This window comes from Jaculus jaculus, chromosome 2, assembly GCF_020740685.1.
Source record: "Jaculus jaculus isolate mJacJac1 chromosome 2, mJacJac1.mat.Y.cur, whole genome shotgun sequence".
Lineage (NCBI taxonomy): Eukaryota > Metazoa > Chordata > Mammalia > Rodentia > Dipodidae > Jaculus > Jaculus jaculus.
Genome location: NC_059103.1, coordinates 82182992 through 82206860, shown reverse-complemented (window position 1 = coordinate 82206860; position 23869 = coordinate 82182992). Strand labels below are relative to the sequence as shown.

The 23869-nt window shown below is 35.9% G+C and overlaps 1 protein-coding gene across 1 annotated transcript in view; it reads right to left on the bottom strand.

Annotated features, from left to right (window-relative positions):
* Positions 1-1265: 1265 nt before the first annotated feature.
* The window catches only part of Tnip3 (TNFAIP3 interacting protein 3), an 88549-nt gene continuing 65945 nt past the window's right edge, over positions 1266-23869 (bottom strand). Inside the window, exons 11-15 of the mRNA XM_045143520.1 lie at positions 20301-20417; positions 18290-18415; positions 13590-13640; positions 12697-12795; positions 1266-1319 (exon numbers count right to left, since the gene is read on the bottom strand). Of these exons, the coding sequence (XP_044999455.1) occupies positions 1266-1319; positions 12697-12795; positions 13590-13640; positions 18290-18415; positions 20301-20417 (447 nt within the window). The remainder of the gene's footprint in view (positions 1320-12696; positions 12796-13589; positions 13641-18289; positions 18416-20300; positions 20418-23869) is intronic.

Sequence of the window (23869 nt, the reverse complement as noted above, 5' to 3'; positions counted from 1 at the left end):
GTATATAAATCCATACTTGAATAGGAATATTTTCATGTATATATAAATACACTTTCATATAGTTTTTTGAGCAAAGCCACTGAATTAACAATTAACAATTAACTTATGATGACAATACAATATGGAAGAAATATAAAAACACAGTTCTCTTGCAATTTTTTTTTGTAAAAATCAAGAAACTATAATGTTACTTATTTTGATTGATTTTCTAATATAGCAAATAGTAAAATATATTTCATAAAATAAAAATCCATCTGTATTGAAAGTTACATGAAATATTTCATTCATATTCGCTTTTGGTTATTATGTAGCCTTTCCTGTCAGATGCCTGGGCTTCTCAAGGTCTTAGCCAATTACTGCCTGTGTGGTCTTAAACAAGCTATGTTACCTTTCTGTACCTCAGTTTCCAAAAATCGTACTTATTTAAATAAGGTTGTTATAAAATTTTGATAAAAATATGTATGCATATATAACAATATGTGGCATTCAATTAGTACTGTAGGTTTAACTGTGTCCCTAAAAGATGTGTTTAACTCCTAAGAGCTGCAATCTATGTATGTAACAACTTTTGGGATTAAAGTCTATGCCCATGTGTTCAGGTTGATATGAGGATAGTGTGAGTCTTAATCCAATGACTTGCTATAAGGACTGGCTGTAAACACAAGCACAGACATTCATGTGAAGACAAAATACTTATGCTGACTGTGCTAGTTTTTACTTCTAATGCGAACTTTACTGGATTTAGAATCACCTTGGAGACACATATTTGAACATGTCTGTAAGGGTGTTTATAAGAGGTTTAATTGAGCTGGGAAGATCTGGCCTGAATGTTGGTGCTGTTTGTAGAGTAGATAAAAAGTTGGGGTATGCCAGGAAGGCTGTTCTGAAATTCACACTAGGTCAGGGGCTAGAAGGGAAGAGGAGGGGTACTTGTATGCAGGAATATGAGGCTCTTGTGCTGGAAGAGAGCTATGTTTTAAATAACAATCTTGATTGGCTCCTGCTTATTCTGGGTATATTTATCAAGGAAGAATAATGAGTTATATCAGTTTCTAAGCCTTACTTGTATATACACATTAATATGTAACTGTCTATTCTTGCATAAGGCAATAGAAATTAGAAGATGGCTTGACATCACTGAAATGTAATCACTTATTACCGCCTTACCTTTTAAAATGCACGAAGCACTTCCTGGTACAATGGAGCACTAATGACTGCCTCTGTGTGACCCAGTAAAGAAGAAGAGTCAGGATGAGAACACAGACTCATTCTAAAGCAATCAAGAGTGTGGCAAAGTCATGAAGATGGTAACAATATATCTGAAAAGCACAGAGAAAAAGAAAGGTGATACCCAGAAAAGAAGCCAAGATGAGCAACAGCTCTAGCCACATGGCTCCATGGTGGCAAGGAGTGGAAGGAAAAGACTTTCCAGGGGGAAGACAGGCAGCCATGATGAAAAGATAATGGAAGCCCTAGCTGCAAGGCAGCCTCAAAACCAGTGAGACATGGGTTTCCTTAGTGGACAGGAATCCCATTTTGTCACTCTATATGACTTGCAGGGAAGGGAACAAATATCATCTTGAAAGAACCTGTTGTTTGGGGGCCTGAGCCCAGGGAAAAATCACAAGACAGAAAGCCTGAACTTAATTTGCCACACCTCCAGGGCAATAGATGTTCTGGGATGAAATTGTGAAGGTAGGGGGCAAAGGTGATATGCACCCAGGAAATATATAAAAGTCAGAGGGCTAAGGTCAGATAATTCAGTGCATAGGGGAGGGAGCCCTACCCATGGTGCCAGTAGATCTCATGAATTGATAATAACCCTGGAATTTGATGTCCCTGAGACACTTATCTGTGTGTCATTGCTGTAGAGGTAGAGAATTCTGAATTCCAACTGTCTACTTGACAGCCATGGCTGCTTGCCTCCAACAGAGGGATTCATTTTATGGAGGTCTTGAAGGTAAAACGGTAGGGTTTCTACCTATACAAGTCTCCTTGTTGTGGTTGCTTACTATACTCCAAAGTCAACTGAGAAACACCCCAAGCTAGAATAGTAACCACTGGGAAGGTACAAGTTGGGGATGCCAGGGAAAGTGAGGGAAGCTTCCCAGCCCCCAGTCTAGTATGGAAAGAACAGAAACTATAAATGGAAGGCAATGTTGCCGGAAATCTGACACTTTCCAACACAGACTCAACAACAGAATAAGCCACAGGAAAGACAAGTCCACAGGCTTATCTGAGCATCTCCCTGTCCATGCATATATCTAGTACTCTCAGATTTTGAGGACCCAGAGGGAAACTGCTCAAACACCGCATATTTTTATTGTTGTTGTCCCATGTGCTTCCTTTTCCCCTTTTAATCACACTTATATCATACTGAAAAATGAATGTTTTAATTTTATTCTCCTTGCAATATTCACTTAATTATATTTCTTTTCCCTTTTCCTTCCCTTACTACTTCTCTCCCTTCTCTCCCTTCTTTCCTTCCTTCCTTCCTTTCTTCCTTCTTTTTTACTTTTGCCTCTTATATTTCTCTTTTTTCTTTCTACTAAACTGTTAGCAGTATTTTGACTTATTTTACTGATTTTTGTATTTAGAGACAGGGTCGCAGTTACCCCACCAATCAAGGATGACCTTTAAGTTTGTGTCTAACTCCCCACATCCTCCAGGTGTTCAGATTACCGACATAGGCTATCATTCAGTTTATGCAGTGCTGGGAATTGGACCCAGGGCTTCATGAATGCTAGGCAAGCACTAACTAAGCTACATCTTCAGCTCTTAATTTAAAAAATAACTCAAGTGTCTGAGGCTACCCTGAGACTACATAGTGAATTCCAGGTCAGCCTGAACTTAAGTGTGAGACCCTACCTCAAAAAAAAAAAAAAAAAAAAAAAAAAAAAAAAAAAAAAAAAAAAAAAAAAAACCTCAAGTACTTGTTTTTAATTTGCTTTTCTTACATTTATCTAACTTTTTAAAGCATTTTCATTATTGGGAATTTTTGTTGTTGTTGTTAACTTCATTGCACATTCTAGCTTAGTTTTCCCATTGTTTGGTTTGTGGTCATTGGTGATATATTTATGGGATTTATTTAATTTTAAGTGTATTTCTAAATCTTATATGGTTTGCTGATGTTGATGTTATATAAGTTTTCTCCTTATTAAGTGTTATCCCTCAAGAGTAGATCTCCCCCAAAAGGAAAGTAAAAAGTAAAATGTTTAAATCCCTGGAAGCAAATAATTGCCCACAAAGATTGCCATTTGGAGCAAATCTATCATATAAAATTAAAAACTAAAAAGGAAACTAGGCTGGAGAGATGTCTCAGTGATTAAACATGCTGGTTTGCAAAGCATGAGAACCAATGTTTGGTTCCCCAGTACCTAAATAATGCCAGATGCACAAAGTGATGCATGTGTATGGAGTTGCTGCGAGTGACAGAAGGCCCTGGTATACCACGTAGAATCAGCACTGATATATAAATTGATGGGCTAGCGTAGAAAACCCAGATATAAGTCCATGTAACAATAGACATCTGATTCTTAACAAAGGCCAAAAACACACATTGGAAAAGTGATAGCATTTTGCACAAATTGTGATGGGAAAATTGGATATCTAAATATAGATGAATAAATCTAGACCCTTATCTCTCACCACGCAGAAAAATCAACTCCAAATGGATGAACAATTTTATTGCAAGACCTTAAATCTGAATATGGAGAAATACTTCAAGATATAGTCATAAGGAAGAACTTTCTGAATCGGACAGACTACTGGAAAACGTAGGAAAAACATTTCAAAATATAGGCATAGAGAAGGACTTTCTGAATAGGATTCTACTAACCCTGAAAATATAGCAAATAATTAATAAATGGGATCACATTAAACTAAAAAAGCTACTCTATGCCTAAGGAACCCATCAGACAAGCCAAAAGACAAGCTACTGAATGGGAGAAGATCTTCTCCAGCTACATATCAGACAGAGTATTAATATTTGGAATATACAAAGAACTGACAAAATGAAACAATAAAAGTCGAACAATTCAATTAAAAATAGACTATGGACTAAACAGAGAGTTCCCTAAGAAATACTAAGGGCCAATCCATATTTTTGTTTAATATTTGACACTCAGTTATCAGGGAAATGAAAATTAAACCTACTTTGAGATTTCATCTCACTCCCATCATAATTTCATCAAAAAATCAAATGACAAGAAGGAAGAGGAGAATTATTATTTACTCTTGGTGGAAGTGCAAATTGTTAAAGCCACTATGGAAATCAGTATGGAAATTTCTCAATAAGCTAAAAGTAGATCTATCATATGACCCAAGCATGCCTGGAAATGTACTCCAAGAACTCTACACTATACATCAGAGATACGTGCTCAGTATGTTTATTTCTCCTCTATTCCCAATAGCTAGGTAATGGAATCTGTCCATCAATGGGTGAATAGATAATAAAGATGTGGTACATATGCACAGTGAAACTTTAGTTGGCTATAAAGAAAAATAAAATTCTGAAATTCACAAGAAAATGGAAAGTAATATGCAAGCTGCTAGGTGAGAAAAGTTATCATCAGCTTTAACCAACAGTGAATCCTGCAAGGTATATAACTGGCTAGCCAGATATAATGCACCCATGAGTGAAACAGTGGCATGTTTTTCATGGGGTTAACCAATTGTTCTCTGACTGGATTTGAGCTCTGTTCCATGGGAGGAAATCCATGCGTGGTATAAGAGAATGAGTCAAAAGCGGTGGCTTAGAATTTCATAGGTCCTAGGAGGAAAGCTACTACTGTTTTTTCTTTTTTTTCCCCCAAATGGATGTGTTGTCCCCTAAATTGCAGAAGAAATGGCAGAAAGAATATATTGCTGCTGTTAACTAGAGATGCTTTGTTTTTTTAAAAAAATATTTATATTTATTTATTTCAGAGAGAGAAAGAATGGGCATGTCAGGGTCTCCAGCTGCTGCAAATAAACTCCAGACACGTGGGCCACCTTGTTCATCTGGCTCAGTTGGGTCCTAGGGAATTGAACCTGTGTCCTTTGGCTTTGCAAGCAAGTGCCTTAACCACTAAGCAACCTCTCCATCTCCAGAGATGGTCCTTTATGAAGATAGTTATGGTTATTGAGGAGATCCAAGGGTCATTAGAGTACTGAAAACAAGGGTATGCTGAGAGCTCAATGCTAAGTTAGGCAACTATATCACATTCTCTAGTGAAGGAACAAAAAAAAAAATGTAAGAGCCACAATAGCTTACTATAAATCTTATGATGAACACTACCCTAGCATGATCAGTGCAAACTGTACATGTATATTGAAATATCATTTTGTACATCATAAATATCCATAAACTACGTGTTAATTGCAAAGAAGAAAAATGCACATTTCTGAGGTTCATTTCCTAAAATATAACTAATACTTACTATAAAGCTTATGATGAACACTACCCAAGCATGATCAGTGCAAACTGTACATGTATATTGAAATATAATTTTGTACATCATAAATATCCATAAACTATGTGTTAATTACAAAGAAGAAAAATACACATTTCTGAGGTTCATTTCCTAAAATATAACTAATACTTTAAGTCTTTAATCACAATCTGTGTCTGGTAGTGCACTATTAAAACCTAAGTATTTAGTATTTATATTTTAAAATATAACTAATACTTTAAGTCTTTAATCACAAATCTGTGTCTGGTAGTGCACTATTAAAACCTAAGTATTTAGGATGTAGAGGCAGGAGGATCAGGAGTTTAAAGCTATCTTCACCTATACACTAATTTTTGTTTGTAGACTATCAGAGCTATCTATTTTTTCACATCTCCTTTCCATCACTTTATTTCTGATATTTTCAACCTAAAATACAGCATATTGACTAATTATATGCTTGAATAGTAAACATACTAGTTAATATACAATAAAGATAATACTAGTTTCATATAATAATTAACTGCAAAATAAAAATATTATACCTATGAAAATTCAGAACAATCGAGTTAACACTACAGATCAAAGAAGCTTTCTCCTTAGATGAAACCAAGTATAACCTGAATCACTAAGGCAGTTAAACCCCAGCACGTAAACTGCTTGTGACAAGACTGACTTCAGAGTTCCCACCAGTTATTACTTGGCTTGATTCATGGACTACCAGTAGTTACGCAGCAGAAAAGGAGCAACTGGGACATACCATGTTCACTCCTTCTTTTGCAAATAGGCCACAGTCAGCAACAGGGCTCTGTGAGAACACAGAAAGCCACTTTCAAATAGCAACATGCCCCAGTAAGGTTCGGCCAGGGACACCTAATGCAAAGATTTGGTAATAATATATTTGTTTCATTCTCATTATTACATGGTATGCTGTGTCTTTAACATGTGATATGCTATATGTTAGGTGAGAAAAACATTACATGCTGTGAGTTCAGAAGAAAAATGAAATTACTGAAAATTGAATACTAGCCCAGCAATCATGTCAGCTATAGCTTCTGTTATTTTTTTTATGTGTGTCTTATTTATTACTTGTTTACCAATTCATTTTAACTGTACATATTTTATGGTGTATCATGAAGTTTTGATGCATGTATATATTGTATAATGCTTATACCAGCTTCCCTAATACTTATTATTGTATCAAAGTTAAAATTTCAAAATCCTTTCTTAAATACAGCTTTCTACAATTTAAAGTACAAAATTATTATATGTTATCATTCCATTTTATAATTGTTTAAGTTATTTTAAATGTGTATTCCAGTTTGTGTTTAACATTTATACTTGCATAAAGATTGTAAGAGTAACAGATTGAGACATCATGCCAGAGGCATTCCCTTACCCCCAAAATAATTGATTAATGCTCCCATAACACATAAACTACAACCCCATGGGGAATACCTGCTACCCTACGGAGGAGCATCCCCAACAAAATGGGGGCAGAGATGAGGGTAAAGAGAGTACCAACACGTGAGGTATCCATATGAAACATCACGTTAATAATAGTAATAAACATCAAAAATGAGATATAATGTGAGTTATATAATCTTTAATTATAACTTAGATAAAACCTACCTCCATTGCAATATGTTTTTATTTTATTTACCAATCTTATTTTTTAAAGAATTTAATATAATGTCATGGGCCATTGTAGGTTGAAATATAAAGCACAGAGCTTGAAATCCTATATATGAAAGTATCTATGCCCTGTCCTGGTTTTGCTGGGTGATTTAAGTATGTTATTTAAATTCTCTAAGGCTGTTTCTTCATGTAGGTATAAAACAAACCTATTTTATACTACTGCTATTCTTTCCTCACATATAAAACAGTACAAAACAAGTCTATCTTATGGTATTACTGGGAAGATTAAAATAAATAATATTTTAAAACTAGTCAAGGAAGTATGTGGTATATATTTTAATTGCAATTTTATATTGTGGACATCATTATATAAAATATTATTTTGCATATTTTACTTAGCTGCAGAAAATCACCATTGCAATTGTATATAATTATTAACTTCTGTAACATTGGCTTAGGAAGAATTTGGCAGTGATACATAAATGACCTTGAGATATTATTAGATATCTCTAGTGAGTAATTATATTTTCTAGAGTTTAAACTCTAACTCAGGGAGACAATATCATTATATTCATTCTAGATCAATACAAAGTAAAAACCTATAATGGCTTAGAAATTCAGCTACTGTACAATGGATTTCAAAAAATGCATTGGGCTGAAGAGATGGCTTAGCACTTAAGGCAAAGTCTAAGGTTCAATTCCCCAGTACCCACATAAGCCAGATTCACAAGATGGCACATGTGTTTGGAGTTTGTTTGCAGTGGCTAGAGGTCCTGGCTCATCCATTTGCTCTCTCAATCTGCCTCTTTCATATATTTGTTTGAATACAGAAATTATCTGGCTGGAGAGATTGCTTAGTAGTTAAGGCACTTGCCTATGAAGCCTAAGGGCTCATGTCCCAAGTAAGTCACATGCACAGTGACACAAGTGTGTAAGGTTGCACATGCACACAAGGGGATGCACTCATCTGTAGTTCAGTTGCAGTAGTTGGAGGCCCTGGAGTGCCAATTTTCTCTCTCACACTCACTGTTTCTATGTCTGTCTATTGGTCAATCTACCTATCTATCTATCACCTATTTATCTCTCACATAGAAAAAGGCAAGTCTGTTGCCTAAAAAAAAATGCAGACATTATAAGTAATCTTTGTGGTTAATAATATTTCTTTATGATAAAATTCCCCATTATGGCTGAATCCTGGGAACTTACTGGTTATTTTGTAGTAGAAAACAAAGCAAAAAGAAAAAAAAAAGAATGGTGTCTATCTGTGCATTTTCTAATAGAAATCTTACTTTCTATGGTTCTTCATTAGGCACTTCCAGGGCTGCTGCATACAGCTGTCCTCTGGATTGTGTGCATTCACTGAGATGACCAGGAGAAGCCCTTCAAACTTGTGAGATTCAGAATCTGAAAACTTATCTGTGTTACCTCTGGCTTCCTACTTTGAATCTATAATAATCCACAATGAATTCCTCTTGTTAATGAGATAAAAATTCAAATATGGCCTAAAGTTAGAATGTGGCTCATCTTGAGGTTTATAGATAAATTCACATATCTGAAAATTATCAAGGTTGAGTCACATGTGTGTTTCACATAAAACCTTAACTGTGCAGCAGACATTTCTGACTTTTGATTATGTGAGAATAGAAACAAGCAGTTTAATAACATGACAACTTATAGAGAGGAAAGTGGTAAACCAAAGAAAAACAAGGTTAACTAGTACTTTTTGTTGCATTTTATAGTTACTTTTACTAACTCCCAACATACTATCAGGTGGGTGCTGAGGGCAATCTGGAACTAAACTCTGCCTTGGACACTGATATCTAGTCCCAAGCAAGGCAGTTATAAACCTTGAGTTTCCTGTCTGACAATGACATTTAAAACATCTGCCAAACAGGGCTTGCTGGCATACTCTTATAATCCTTGCACTAGGGATGTAAAGCCAATAAAATCAGGTATTCAAGTTCATCTTGAGCAAGTTCCAGGCCAGCCTGGGCTACATAAATTTGTTTCAGTAGAAACAAACAAGAAAAGCAACACAAAGCAAACAATCACCAACAACAAAATCTGCCTCTAATCTCCTGACCTTTGTAGTAGAGTCGCAGGCTCTGCAGCTCTTATGATACAGATCTACTTAAAGTCCTTGTTTTTAAGTCCTGATGGAACTCCAGCTCTGAGACTGGAATATGAACAAAAGCCAGACTAAGATGCAGCCATCTCTGTACTTGAATTTTTCCTTAAGGAGTTTATTTTAACTCCACTGCATTGACTTAGAGTTCTGTGTGAAACACACCTTTATAGTAAGTCCTTCCCTTGTGCAAATGAATGTTCAGTAAACATCTCCTAAAAAGCCCATACATAGGAAACATGAAAGAATATTAAATGCTACTGTGGTCATACTCTTTACCTTGTGCCATGCCTATGGTAGGGGCTGGCCAAGAGTATACCACCGATTTCCTAGCTGTGTGGAACAGTAGAACATTTTAGAAATGTGGACTTAAAACAGTAGCTCATTGAAAATATAGCTAAACTTCAAGAGTTTTATTTAAAAACCTACAAAATCTAGCCCCTCTTCACTATGACCTCTCGCTGTCCTTTCCTAAATATTGTCTGTGCCTGGTTAGAATTCCTATGACTTTGGACTTGTAGTATGTTTTTTGTTTCCTTCCTCCATCACTCCCATCCTTCTTACCCATTTAATTTCTCTTTCCCTCTCACTCCTTTTTTTTTTTCTTCTTGAAACACAGGTATTTTGGATCTCTGTAGAAGTATAAACTTTTATAAAAGTGTTACCACTCATATATAAAACAAAGCACTTACTATCAAGAAATACTGTTTCAAGGCTAGGAAGATGGTTTGGTGGATAAGATACTTGCCAGGTAACAGTGAGTACCTGAGATCTCCACACTTCACAGAGTAATCCCTGTGTACTGCAGGGAGAAGGGAGGAGAGTGTGTGTTCCTGAACACAGCAAGGAGGAATCATGGGGAAGGTAAGAATCAGCCTGAAAGTTGTTCTCTTAGCCACACTCACACAAACTTTCAAAATTCAAGTATGTAAATAATTTTGAAAAACATGCTAAGTAGGACAATGGCTCAACCAGAAACTGTAGATTGTTACTAGAAAATTTTTAGTGCCAAGGATGGGATACCTTCCAGTGAAATGTTGACCCTGATGCCTCCAAAAACATTATGGGCCATTGTTGAGGCTCTTGGTTGCCCACCAGGAATAGGTGGTAAGACCCTGTTGCTGAAGACCCTATTGCTTAGGTTGCAAGGTCACTGAAAAATCTTGCTGGAACTGAGCTGAAAACTTCCTCTGGGTAGACCAGCTGACAGAAAGGTGGATAAAACTATGCTGCATGCAGTTCAAGGGGAGAGAGAGAAATCACCACTGGAGATATTCAACAGTGGACACCGAAAGCCTTAAATTTGGCCAACCATGCCAAATGAGCCAACAGGTACAATAAGGGCATGTCTGTTATGGGAGGAACCAACTGCTCTCTAACTGGACTGGCGGCCCGCTCCAGAGGAGGGAATACCTACCTGATACTGAAAAACTATGACTGGAAGTCATGAACCCTAGGGGAGTAATGTCTGCTGCTTTCTGACTAAATGCATATACTATGGTAACAAAACTGCCTGGTAAGTATTTTTTATTCTTTAAATGTTTACACCCATACTCAGATACATATGCTGAGAATGCAGGTTTTGGGAACAATGATTTAATTATCTCATTACTGTATCTTAAGGAAAAATTCCTAATAATTATTTAGGAGAGAGAATTTGCCAGGCTGCCAGAAAATTTAGAGCAGGTTAGAAGTCCAACTATCTGACAATTACTTCAGCGGCAGAGAAGGATGCTCCCCTAACAGTCTGGCCCCACTGTACCACCAGACATCTAGGTTCTTGGTCCTTTGGCCCAGGAAAAAGCTAGAAGAGGAAATGAGATCATCTCTGGTTTTGTTTTATCTTCTTGCTTATTTTTAGATGTCTCAAATTACACACAAGATAAGTGATGTGATTTCTGGCTTTATATTCCAGGAGACTTGCCAAAAGAAGAGAAATATACTGTAATTTTACCAACATAATTAGATGTGATTTAATTTAGGTTAAATCTAACCAAGAAACATAAAATAGTCTTTAAATTATACATTGACATTTTGTTACACTGAGATTTAATTCAGCAGTATATGACTTAAAATGTAGGGCACCACACATTGCTCAGAATATTTTTCAAATATGGAGCTTTATGGTGAAAAATTTATGCTCTAGAATTCTTTGTTTCTTCTAACTGACAGATAGAGTTGGTAATCCGTAGTACATGATTTCCTTTCTTCTCTCCATTCATGAAGAGTTGAAAAAAATAGCCATCTCCATTCCTATATAAATTTGAATTATTCTTTAGTCTTGTCTTTACTTTTTTTTCACAAGAAAACCAATTGCACATCCTGGAGGATCTAACTTTTTTTCTGTTTCCCACAAAATTAATTTACCTCTATATCCTTGAAGGGAAGGTTATACAGAATGATAGCTATGGTTGAGATTCAAAGAAGTGTTTCTGGAAAAAACTGAAAAGTGAGAAGGCAGGCAAAGAAAAGAAATGGAGGAGGGAGGCAGACAGAACAAGCATCTGACAATGGCAGGGACAGACACCAATACTCCGTAGAATGCTGTGTCATACCAGGATCTGATGGAAAGGCTCATTAAATCCTGACATCCTTCTGCCACCCAAAGAGTCATATCTTCTCCCTTAAGAAAAGGGCTTTGAGTCACACTCATAAACAAAAGTATGAGAGATTCAGGCAGACAGAATTGTACTTTGCTGAGTGCACTGCTAGGAAAACCCTAGTTCAAAGTCTCAGATTTGAAGCCTAATTAGAAACTTTGTTAGAAGTTAAGAAACAAACCCAAAATGCAGAAAAATGCATGATTTTTTTTCCTAAATAAAAGCTCTGCCTATAAGAGCATTATAGAGTAGAAACAAGCTTTGAGATCACTGGTGGTCAGGTGGAAGGACAACATTGCTCTTGAGAAGAGGCAGAGTTTTTTTTTGGGTCATCTTGACTGTCCAAATCAATTCTACTCACAAACAAGTGCTCAGATGTTCATTTCCTTTGGTCTGGGTAGAGACAGCCATAGAGAACAATCCTAATTTTAGTCACTGAAAATCCCTACAACTGGAAAACGCCAGAACTATTTTTGATGTACATAGTCATTCAATATCAGTTTACAACTGACAAAAACATATAATTTGTTTTTACTTTGCTATATTCACTTTGCTTATCTTCCTATCTATCTATCTATCTATCTATCTATCTATCTATCTATCTATCTATCATCTATCTATAAAATGAATATCCTTTGGGTAAGCACTTATATGACAATTGAAAGTTCCCTGTATAAAATATGTTTGTTTAAGGAAAGATAATTCAATTTGTTATCTTGTGCTTAATTCACATCTATAGGTCTTACGGATTCATGTCCCAAGTGTATGGGAGGTCTGGTGCACATAAACCTCCTGAGCTTGGCAAATGGGGGGCTGACATGAGAGGGCTGCTCTTTCTGCCGATGGGCTAATGTTTCAAAAGGAGCTTACACACTTATCTCTGACAACAGAAACTCTTACTTACTGACTGTGGCCATGGATTCTGTATAAGTCTGGGGTCTACTGGTACCCATGGATCCCTCAGGTGGAAAGGTAGGCCACCATTACATGTCAAGAAATACATCTGGGGAAAGTAGTGTTGTCAGGCAAAACCAATAAGTCACACGGACATTTGTTATATAAGCAGGTCTGGTTTATATTTGTAGGCTTAACCTAATCTTGCATAATACTAGCTCAAAACAATAAATTGGTCAATAAAAGCATGGGAATGACACAGGTGTGGCTTATGATTTTTCTTACCTAAGGTGACATTACATTCCATTGCAAAGAAATTGGGAATGCTTGTAAAACCCATGTTGGTAACTTTATTTTTTTGTGTTATCTTTATAGAGGATCCTCAATACACCATTCACTGAGGCACAAATATTTAACTGAAGCCAGAGTCAAAACCAAACTCTGAGCAGGAAATTAGAAATTAAGAAAAATAATATTAATGCTTAATGTTACCAGGGAATCACTGACACAGAGTGCCTCGGTCCAAGAAAAGATTCTGTTATTTAGAGAAAAACATTTTAGCTTTGGTACAGTTGTCCAGTGTTAGTTGTGTAACAATAGCAATAAGTATCTAGGATATAGATTTCTGAGATGTTTGTGGGTCTATGAAGAAATCTACAATTGAGTGGCCAGCCAACTAAGGTCAGCGTTACTGTGATAGCCTCTGAAAAGTTAGGGCTGAAAGGTTCTGTGGTTTCTAAGTTCTATCTGTTCACTGGCATTTTAGTGGATCATGTAAAATGTTAAGCTTTAATTGGGACTATGAGAAATGCTGTAGAGGGAAGGAATGTGTGGGTGAAACAAAGTTTCTTTTTCTATCTTGACAGCCAACCATGACAAGAGCTTTGGTAAGGATCAAAATACCTGTTTTAGTTGCATTCCTAGTTTTTCTTTCTCCATTTGGTAAGCTTGTATCTATAAAAACAAAGACATTGTTTACTAGGCAGAATTTAAATTATTAGTTCTAAAGGTGATGTGACCTATTCAGAAGTGCAAGGAGTAAGGCCTTGCTGGCAGTAATGCCAACACAAAAGGTCATCTCCCCAACCCAGCACTACTTTTTACCTTTGTCTTAAAATTCACAGATGAAATTTAGCAAATTGAATAATTTTAATTTGCTATCTCAATTTTTCACTCCATTATAAGTCTCAGTCTTGGTTATTCTATTTAATATAGAGATGTAGAAGCAGCTTCTGTGGCTTATAAAATGAACTTGAGGTTGAGTTTTTGACATTGAGATTTCTACCATAATTTTAGAAGTAGTGTGTATACTTGATTCAAGAGTGGTGCTGATGTATTTGCTTTCTTTTCAGTAAGTCCTTGAACCCCTCAGCTAGTGCATCTTGCTTACTCTTGATATTATTCCCACTTGACAGATGAGGGCAATGAGACATGAGATGCTCAGGAAGTTTTTCAAAGCCACACTGCTTTGCTTTATGCCATATCATGATTTAAGTCCCAAACTCATCTAGCATAGTCACCGTCATACCAGCATCTCGGAACCCCATGCTCTACACCCTTATAAGATGTGGTCAGATGAATTCTTCTGCACGAGAAACATTCCCTCCTTCTTTATTCTCCCGTTTCTCCTTATATATTTATAGCGTGAGATTTTAATCCAATTTTTACTAAGTTCAGTAAATTCTTGCTATATGCAAAAATTCCATTCTATAACAAAGTCACCACAGACATTGAATGGATGGGTACTAAACCATTGCTCCCTGGGGAAACTCAGGGTTAGTTACTTCTAATTGAAATATTTTTTGTCAGTTGATCACTATGCAAACTTGTTTTATGTAAGTTTTTATTTAAAGACCATATATCTAATTTATGATATTAACTCAATGACTTTTAACTCATATCAAAAGTACTAAGATGTAGGCCAAAATGAAGCTTATCAATTATGCCTATTTTTTCTATAAAGTCACATCATAGCCTTCTTGCACAAGAGAAATTCAGCTCAATGGTCAAACACTATTTAAATAATTGAATCATCCATAAATAGCAGCGAAGGTAGGTTTGTGGCTCCTAGCATGCACTGGGCCCTGGTTTTGACTTCTCACAGTATAAAACACAAATAAGCAGAAAGCATACCACTAAGTTGACCATGAAAGAGCTATATTAAAGTATGTGAGCTGAGATTTTGGCAGAAATTCAGTGTGTGTGACTCAGTTATGAGGGTGCTTCAGGTCATTCAGGGATTCTGCTGCCTCTGCTTATGTGCATATTCACCGAGTATATTTTGGTGAGCACAGACATGCACAAATAGAAAATTTGCACGTGATTTTTAATTGCGAGGAGCAATTCTCTCAAAGAATATTGCAGAACACATTGTAGAAAAAAAATCACGGTTAGTTTACAAACAACTGAAATCATCATGCTAACTCAAGTAAATAGAGTAGATGACCCCCACTATCAGACTAAAGTAGGCTGAAATAATTTATGTCATACTTTTTAATGGACTTAAACTTCAAAATTATTTTTTAATTGACACTGAGAATACATATGTATAGTCAGCTGGTGGCTAAAATTATACACATTTCATAGGTGAGAATATAGAAAGAGGTTAGGTAAGTTATTTTAAACTGGGGTTTTACAGTAACAAGAAATATTTTAATGTTTACAACTTCACAGTGGATGATGTCACCCCACATGACCTGTACAATATTTATTCCATCACCATTTTAAGAAACTGGAAAGAAGAGGACAAAAAGAATGAGAAATCAAAACAGAAGATGGACTACTTGGGAAGAGGTGGGTGTCCAGTAGAATAGCGGTAGAACAGGGGACAAAACAAGAGTAGAACAATCACATTATGGTATGCTCATGTATTGAAATTCACAATTTAAAAAAGAAGGCAAAGAAACATTTTTGAGATCACCTCTTCATTTTCAATTTATAGAGGAGGAAAGGGAAGTCAGCTTGCTCATGGTCATGAGAAGTTGAGTATTGGAGGAGGTAGAGTTTAAGGACTTTGCTCCCACATATTCTTCCTACTTAGAAGGACTCAAGTTTTCTTCACTTGAGCACATTGCCCATTTAACCATTGTTATGGGCTCTCACCATCCTCTAGGTAAAATGTACACATTCTGATAAGTCAGTGATGCCAGAATAACATGACAAAAGTTCCTCTTAATGTCACTTGAATCATGAGAACCATGACATTCAATAGAGATATTTCAGGTTCATTTTTATTGTATGTTGACATTTAATATGATGCTAGCACACTTAACATAGATCATCAAATCACCTATTTTATCTTTGTTGTGGATTTTAGTATTGGTTTAGAAAAATGGGTGAGAATTTAAAAAAATAAATTATTAGGCTATCATTATTTAATGAAAAATTTGACAGTGTTAAGATATCACTTATATCTCAACATGTTCCTTTCATTTTTAAACACAGTTGTGCCACACTGTACTCAGACATAATAGATTGTTCATTGATATTGATCATGAAATATAGATAATACTGGTATGAAAGTGGGTCATATTCTATTGCACTGAGAAAATAAATACATGCTTTTGGCTGGACTAGAGCTCTGTAACAGGAAGCACTCTATCAGTCCTGACACTGAATTATCACAGATCTGAACGCAATAGATTAGGAATGAATAAAATTAAATAGGGGAGAGAATAAAATAATTTGTGTAATGACAACATCAGTTAATATAGCTTTGCATGTAAGAAATAAAAATTGAGAATAATTTATTCACTAAGAACTGAGAAATAAGAATTTAATGGCCCATTATGTATAAATTATTTATTAGATTACTGAAGTTGTTTTCACAAATTATGTAATTATAATTTTATTTCATCTAATCTCTTTGTAAATGCTTTGATGAGGTAAGATAATATCTAATTTCTTCAGAAATAGCTGCCAAATAATTCTCCATGTAAAATTAGTTAGTTCAAGTTAAACCTTGAAAAAGTATCAGGAAGAAATTAGATTTAATTCACAATCTTCTTTATATCAAAAAGAAGATGACTAATACTTTAAAAATCAACAAAGACTAAAAATTGTGAGGTTACCGGGGCACCAGAGCAGTTCACAATCAAGTTTCCTTTTTGTTGAAAGGCCAGCATGATTTTCAAATGGAAAATGAGCTACCCTGTTTCATTTTGAGTCAAAATTATAAAGTCAAATTATTAAGTCATAAATATAAAGGGGGCGGAAAGAATGTCAGAGTCACATGTTGGGTCATGATATGCAGAGACATTTATCGTACCAATAACTGTGGGCTAACTCCACAATGCATGACCCATTTACATCAACAAGGAGGGTCCATTGAGAGGGGGTAGATCATGGATGAGCCTAAACAATGGTATCAAACTGCTTGTATTTGCTGAAAAGAAAACCAATAAATTAAATTAAAAAAAATATAAAGGTGTGGCTGTGTCAATGAGTGAATGAGCATGTGTGTTTGTGTGTGTGTGTGTGTGTGTGTGTGTGTGTGTGTGTGTAATACAAGAAGACAGAAACAGGATTAGAAGAGAAGAAAGAGATCTTAAGGGAAGAAAGAAGGATGGAAAGCAGGAAGGATGGAAAAGAGAGTAACAGAATACATGTGATATGGAAGTGGAAGGTGTTATATGGGAAGAAGAAGGAGATCAAAAGGAGAGGACAAAAGGAAAAGGAGGGCAGTGGGGGAGGCAGAGTGTAGGAACCAAGTATAATGACATGTATGTATGACAACACCCTAACAATACCCATTACTTTACATGCTAAATTGAAAATTTAATAAAAATTATTCTGAGCCGGGCGTGGTGGCGCACGCCTTTAATCCCAGCACTCGGGAGGCAGAGATAGGAGGATTGCCGTGAGTTCAAGGCCACCCTGAGACTACAGAGTTAATTCCAGGTCAGCCTGGACCAGAGTGAGACCCTACCTCGAAAAACCAAAAAAAAAAAAAAAAAGAAAAAAAGAAAAAAAAATTATTCTGGCTATCTTTTCCTTCCTTAACATCAGTATTTATTTTTTGAGGTAATTTCCTGGGTCTATTTTTAATATATTCTATTACAATTAATTTTAATTTGCTTGCATTTATTGTATTTTATTCCACTAAACTTCTTCTTTGAAAGTGCTCTTGTTACCTTAAATCTGGGAACCCACTGAACAAACCCTGGGTTTCACTAGTCATGTACATGACATGTGGAATTATGTGTGTTTTTGGAAGACAGGAACATTCCAACACAGCCCTCCAAAGGAAATGACAAGGATTTAGAGAGCAGTTCACTGTATTTGAGTAGGAGGTGGTTCAACTTCCATTCTACCAAGATAAATATTATGAGAAAATGATCACAAGAACCATATTTCATAAAAAAGAGTTTTGAATCCAATTTCTGAGGTAATTTTTTAATACACATTGGTTAAAAGAAATTTCCAGTCATTTCCATCTCCTTAAAAGTTTGTTTGAGAATGATTTCATCTTAGGTGTTGAAGTCTTGCTTTGAAAAGCCCAATTTCAAGAAACAATTTTAAAAGACTTGCATCTTTTTTAAAGTAGGAAAATAAAAATAGAACACAAATATGTTTGGATAAGATTACTTTGTTTTGACATATACCTGAGAGCTCAGCCTGTTCATCTGGGACTGGGACACCTCATTCAATTTCTGTAGGTGTTCTTTCTCTTGACTAAGTCTTTCTCTATCCAGCCGCTCTTTTTTGAAGTCCTCTTCATAAATTTGCACCTAAAAATATTAAGTTGATGTTACTGTTCACTTAGTGTCTTTTAGGACATGTAAATGATCTCAAAAAGGTACTATCTGGACCTAACCTACTTAGAAAATCCCCAGTCATGTGTTCATGAATATTTCCTCATAGTGGTATGGAAAGAGACACATAGCTACAATTTTATCTTTTAGAGTATCAGTTGTCAAATCTTTCTTCTTGCTTATACTAAGAACTCAGAAGGAAAGTAGCATACTTGTTTTTGAAAATTTCCCCTAACTCATTGTTCTGCTGCCTCCTCCACTTGTGATGAACGTCCATTGGTTGTTTTGGAGCATGTCATCCATCCCAGTGCAGGGCTTCTATGTCTAAACACTGCTGCAAGTTCTGAAGGACAGTTTATTGACGACAGTTCTTAAGTGAAGCCGCTAACTACTGATATGGCTCCAATATTTCATGGAGCACTTGGTCACCACTAAGCACTGGAGATGCCCAGTTAGAAACCTGAGTGGTTGAGATGCATATGCATAAAGTTAGCAACAGATCTACTCCAAAACTGAGGAGATCATTTTGGGTTGCTCTTGGCATTGTGAACAGAAGAACACTTGTCTCTAAACCTTGTTTGGAGGCTCCACATGTAAGAGTGACTCTCTTAAGTGGTGAGCGTTATGTGTGAGCACCAAATATGACTCAATAGTATCCATACAAGCAGGTTCTCCCCTTCTCTTGAAAAGGAATTTTGGCTAGCACTAATGAGACCCTTATTGTCTTCATTAGTTATATTTTAATCATATACTAGATCCTGAATATAATAAAGCAGATTATTCAAAATGGGGTTGTTAGGAAATAAAATTCAGCTTTGCTGTGAAGTTCTGTGAATTGTTTTGATTTTACATATAGAGTACTTACTATGAAGTAATAACAACAAGGTAGCAATGGCACAATTGCACAATTTTCCATGTGCCACAACAAGAATCCTGGTAACTCACACTTACAGGGGAAAAATGTTTAAAACTAAGAATCACAACCAACACATGGAAAAAAAAAACCTTATTTCTAGCTTTGTTCTATGGAATCCTCTTATTGGCATATCACTGACATATGGATCAGGGACTAGGATTCCTTGATGTATTATCTGGCTTCATTGATCTCATGATGCTTTGACTTACGTTCTATTCACCTCAGTTTAATCTACTTAACCTCTCAAAGGAAAAGAAATGGGGTAGGCATGGTTGGTCCCTATCTGAAGGGCCTCTATCTGGCTGAAATAAATTTAGATGCAGTTAGTGTAGAAGTGTTGTCTTCCTACAACTCTAGCTGACACATGCAAAAAGGAAAATGCTCATTCCTTCTTGCAGTCCACTTGGTGACCATTAGAGAGGCCGGTAGAGTCTGAAGGAGGAAGCTCCTGCACACCAGTAAACTGCAGGTGGTATTCTCTACTCATCCACTCAGAGCAAAGTATTCTCTTCAATACTACACATTGTTCATGGGCAGGAGCTCAACAGGCAGAAAATGATGACTCCATGACTACTATTTTTCTGAAAAGATCCAGAGTTTATGTTAACAGTGTTTTCAAATAAATCATATCTACATGATATTCTCTAGACCCAATTCTAATAGAATGTCACCTACGGGTTAAGCAGTATGCCCTTCTGTAAACTGTGTTATCACAGGAAATCCACTTCATTTATACAAAATTAAAATCTTTGTTATAGAAATTATTTTATAAACTGTGGGGTGATCTAATCAGTCTCTGTTCTTCCTATGAAGAACAGTTTTAAAATTGATTATACTGTGAAAACTTGTGATATATGTTCAACAGCAAGTCATACAATCATGACCAAAGAAGTCTGAACAATGGTCCCTGTGGTTCCAATGAACACATTATCTTCACCTTCTCACCTGGTGTCTAAGAACTTCCAGTTCTGTTCTCATGTCTTCATGGCTACACTCCCCTTTACACTTCCCAGCATAGTCCATAGAAAATGAACTCTGAATTTTCAAGACATCTTGAAGAGCCTATGTTAAAAAGTAAGTACTCTGTTGATCTGAGGTTTCTTACAATTACAGGAATTCTTTCATAATTATTACAATCATCTCACATGCAACCACATGGTAGCTTTCCTTTTTTTCTTTGTATTTCTCCGCATAAATATACTTTCAGAATCTGTCCTCTCGGTGGCAATGTATATATTGTTCAACCTGCATTATTTTGAGGGGATCATTGATGGTGGCTCTGTTTCAATGTAGTATATATTTGGCATCACCAAAGAGTAAAGACATGGCTCCCTGGGCAGTTTCTACAGAGATTCTGAGTGAGCAGACCAGACAACAAGGCCCAGTAATGAGTGTATATAAATATACTAAGCCACAAAGAGACAGAAACCCACAGGAAAGTGGCCAGTTAGTAGATTCACTCTCTTGGCCCTGTTGTACCACTCTTCCAATCTGGTTCTTTCTTAGTACTCCATGCTTTGCCCCAGTGAAAGGCGTATTTGTTCTACATAGTAGCATATATTTATTCACTCTTGGGTATAGTGATGTATAGTACCAACTTGGTAATTATACTATGGGATGAGTAGGAAAAGAAAGGATGAGATACTTACACTTGCTAAGAAAATTTATGATCATGACTCACTAGTTCATGATGTTTTCACATGCCCTCTCCTTACATGGATGATAGAGAGGGCATTGCCTCTTATGACCTTTATGCTATCATGAGTTTAATAAAAAAAAAAAAAAGACTTTACAATTAGGTGACAGACATAGATATCCTTGTCTGGCCTCAGAACCACATTTTGACAATTTACTCATCAATCAAGGAGGTCTCTGTACAAAGAAAAAAGATTTTATTTTATTGGTTTTTTTTTTCAGAGCTCTAAAAACTCACTTCCTTTGTGAATATGTTAAATAGCGACAGTAGTGTGTGTTGGATGACAGCAATAGTAACTCATTCTCTGCATTACTATATCATAAAGGTAGGAAGGAAAAACAAGTTTGTGGTCTGGAGTAGGTGTTATCAGACTGGGAATTTCCTTATACAATGTCATAGAATCTATGCAACCTGTGAGCATGATATGAGCATGATATTTAGGAAGACATTTTTATCTTCCTCTAAGAAGAATTTAGAGAAAGAACTCAATAATTTAATGTTATGTTTCATAAGAATTAATTTGTTAACTAATTAATTGTGGTGCTAGGGCTCAAACTCAGAGTCTCATGCATTTGAAACAGAAGCTCTACCACTCAGCTGCACCTGAATCCTTTCAGATTTTGTATAAAGATACATAATTCTTGGAAATGTCAGCTTAGTTAAAAATAAAGTTTAAGCTGCACAAATAGTAGTAGAGAGACTCTATGGTGGGTAAGTGAAATGAATGAGTAATAAGATATACCAATTTCATACCGTTTACCTGTGAGTATTTTCATAGATCTTGTTATTTTAATTTCCTGGTCTACCTTTCATGCTATTCAGGAAATTTTCATATGAGTCACAAATGAAAAGTAACTTCATTCAACCTTTATTCCATCTTTGGGTTTTCCAACTTCCTTGAAGTTACTCTAAAATAGTCACTTTTACTGTTAGTACATACTAAATATCAAAATGGTAAGATGACAGATAATTTGACTTCACCCATTGTGGGGCTAGATGACAAGTCTCAAACAATTCTTACTTTGTTAAATATCTGACTTATACCCAAGAGCTCATTATAGACCAAACTTTGGGGTGTTTTCTTCAAAGCAAACAAATTGAATACAAGCATACTTCTGCAAGCCATACATGCATTGCTTTTGCTACTACTTTTTACTATTGCTATTTGTAACCACTAAAAACTTCTACAGTGTGAGTGGGTTATCAGGCAGCCAATTTGTGCAAGCTAGGTCATGCCCAAACTCCACGTTCTGAAGGATGCTGCACATACCTATCCCAAACACTTCCAATAAATTCTGTTTATCACAATAGTAAGAAAGAAAAGAAAATGGACAACATGGAATTAAAGAGTAATAATGCAGTAGATTACACTGGGTACTAATGCATGTACTAAAGTGAAAGAAAATGTCTTTCATAAATAATTAATTTATATCTAAGTTTTTATTGAACAGTTTAAAGGAAGTGACACATGGGACAAAAGCAATTGGGCCTTTAAGGGTTATTTTATATTAATACAACTCATAAGTAATGGATATGCCTGTTAAATGATGAATGTCAGTACAAAAAGTGGCTATTTCACATTTTAAGTATTAGCTAACTAGAATTCATTAATGTATCCACTTATTATTTCACCCAATCAGCAAATACTGAAGAATTTACTGTGAGAAAGGTCTTGTTAGGACACTCAAGGTGCGGCAGTGAGTGAAACAGAAACTCAAGCCACATCCTGACTTTTGCCTCTGAGTCCTTTCCTCCTTTAAACACACTTAAGACTTATATTTCACAATTGTGTTGTTAGAAAAATAAGAATACAAAAATGTGTTTTCAAACTAAAGTATGTTTTTTTCTCCTTTTCATACAATTTTTAATATATCCTTTTTTTGAGAAAGAGGCAGAGAGAGAAAAAGAGAGAGAGTGTGTGTGCATGAGTGTGTGTGTGTGTGTGTGTGAGAGAGAGGGGGGGGGGGGATGAATGGGTGTACCAGGGTCTCTAGCCATCACTGGAAACAAACTCCAGATGCATCTGAATTTACATGGATATTGGGGAATTGAACTGAGGACCTTGGGCTTTGTGGGCAAATTCCTTAACTGTTGAGCCATTTCTCCAGCTCCTGTGTAGCCTTTTAAAGAAATAATTTCCTACATATATTGTAGACCCTATTTACTATATTGGCTGAAGTAACACAAATTCCTATCAGGCAAAAATCTATCCTCAAGGACCTTAAAATCAATACTGGGAAGTAGCAAACAGAAACAATAAATGTTGGACATGACTATACATTAAAAGATAACACATTTCAATGAAAATTTAAAGTAGATTATGTCAGGGGTTGTATGTGTAATTTTAATTAGGATTGTCAAGAAAGTCTTATTATTAATATTATCAATATTATTTCTTCTTTTGACACAGAGTCTTTCTATGTAGCTCTGGCTAACCTGGAACTGGCTATGTAGATCAGGCTGGCTTTAAAGGCTCAACAATCCTCCTGCCTTTGCCTCCTAAATTCTGGGATTACAAACATGCATCACCATATCTTTCTGCTCTTCAATTTTTTGTATGGGTTAATTTTCTTTGCTTTTTAAAAAATATTTTATTTTTATTTATTTATTTGACAGAGAAAATGGGAGAGAGAGAGAAAGAGAGAGAGAGAATGGGCACACCAGGACCTACAGCCACTGCAGATGAACTCCAGATGTATGCACCCCCTTGTGCATCTGGCTAACATGGGTCCTTGGAATTGAACCTGGGTCCTTTGGCTTTGTGGGCAAATGCTTTAACTGCTAAGCCATCCCTCCAGCCCTCTTTGTCTTTTTTGAT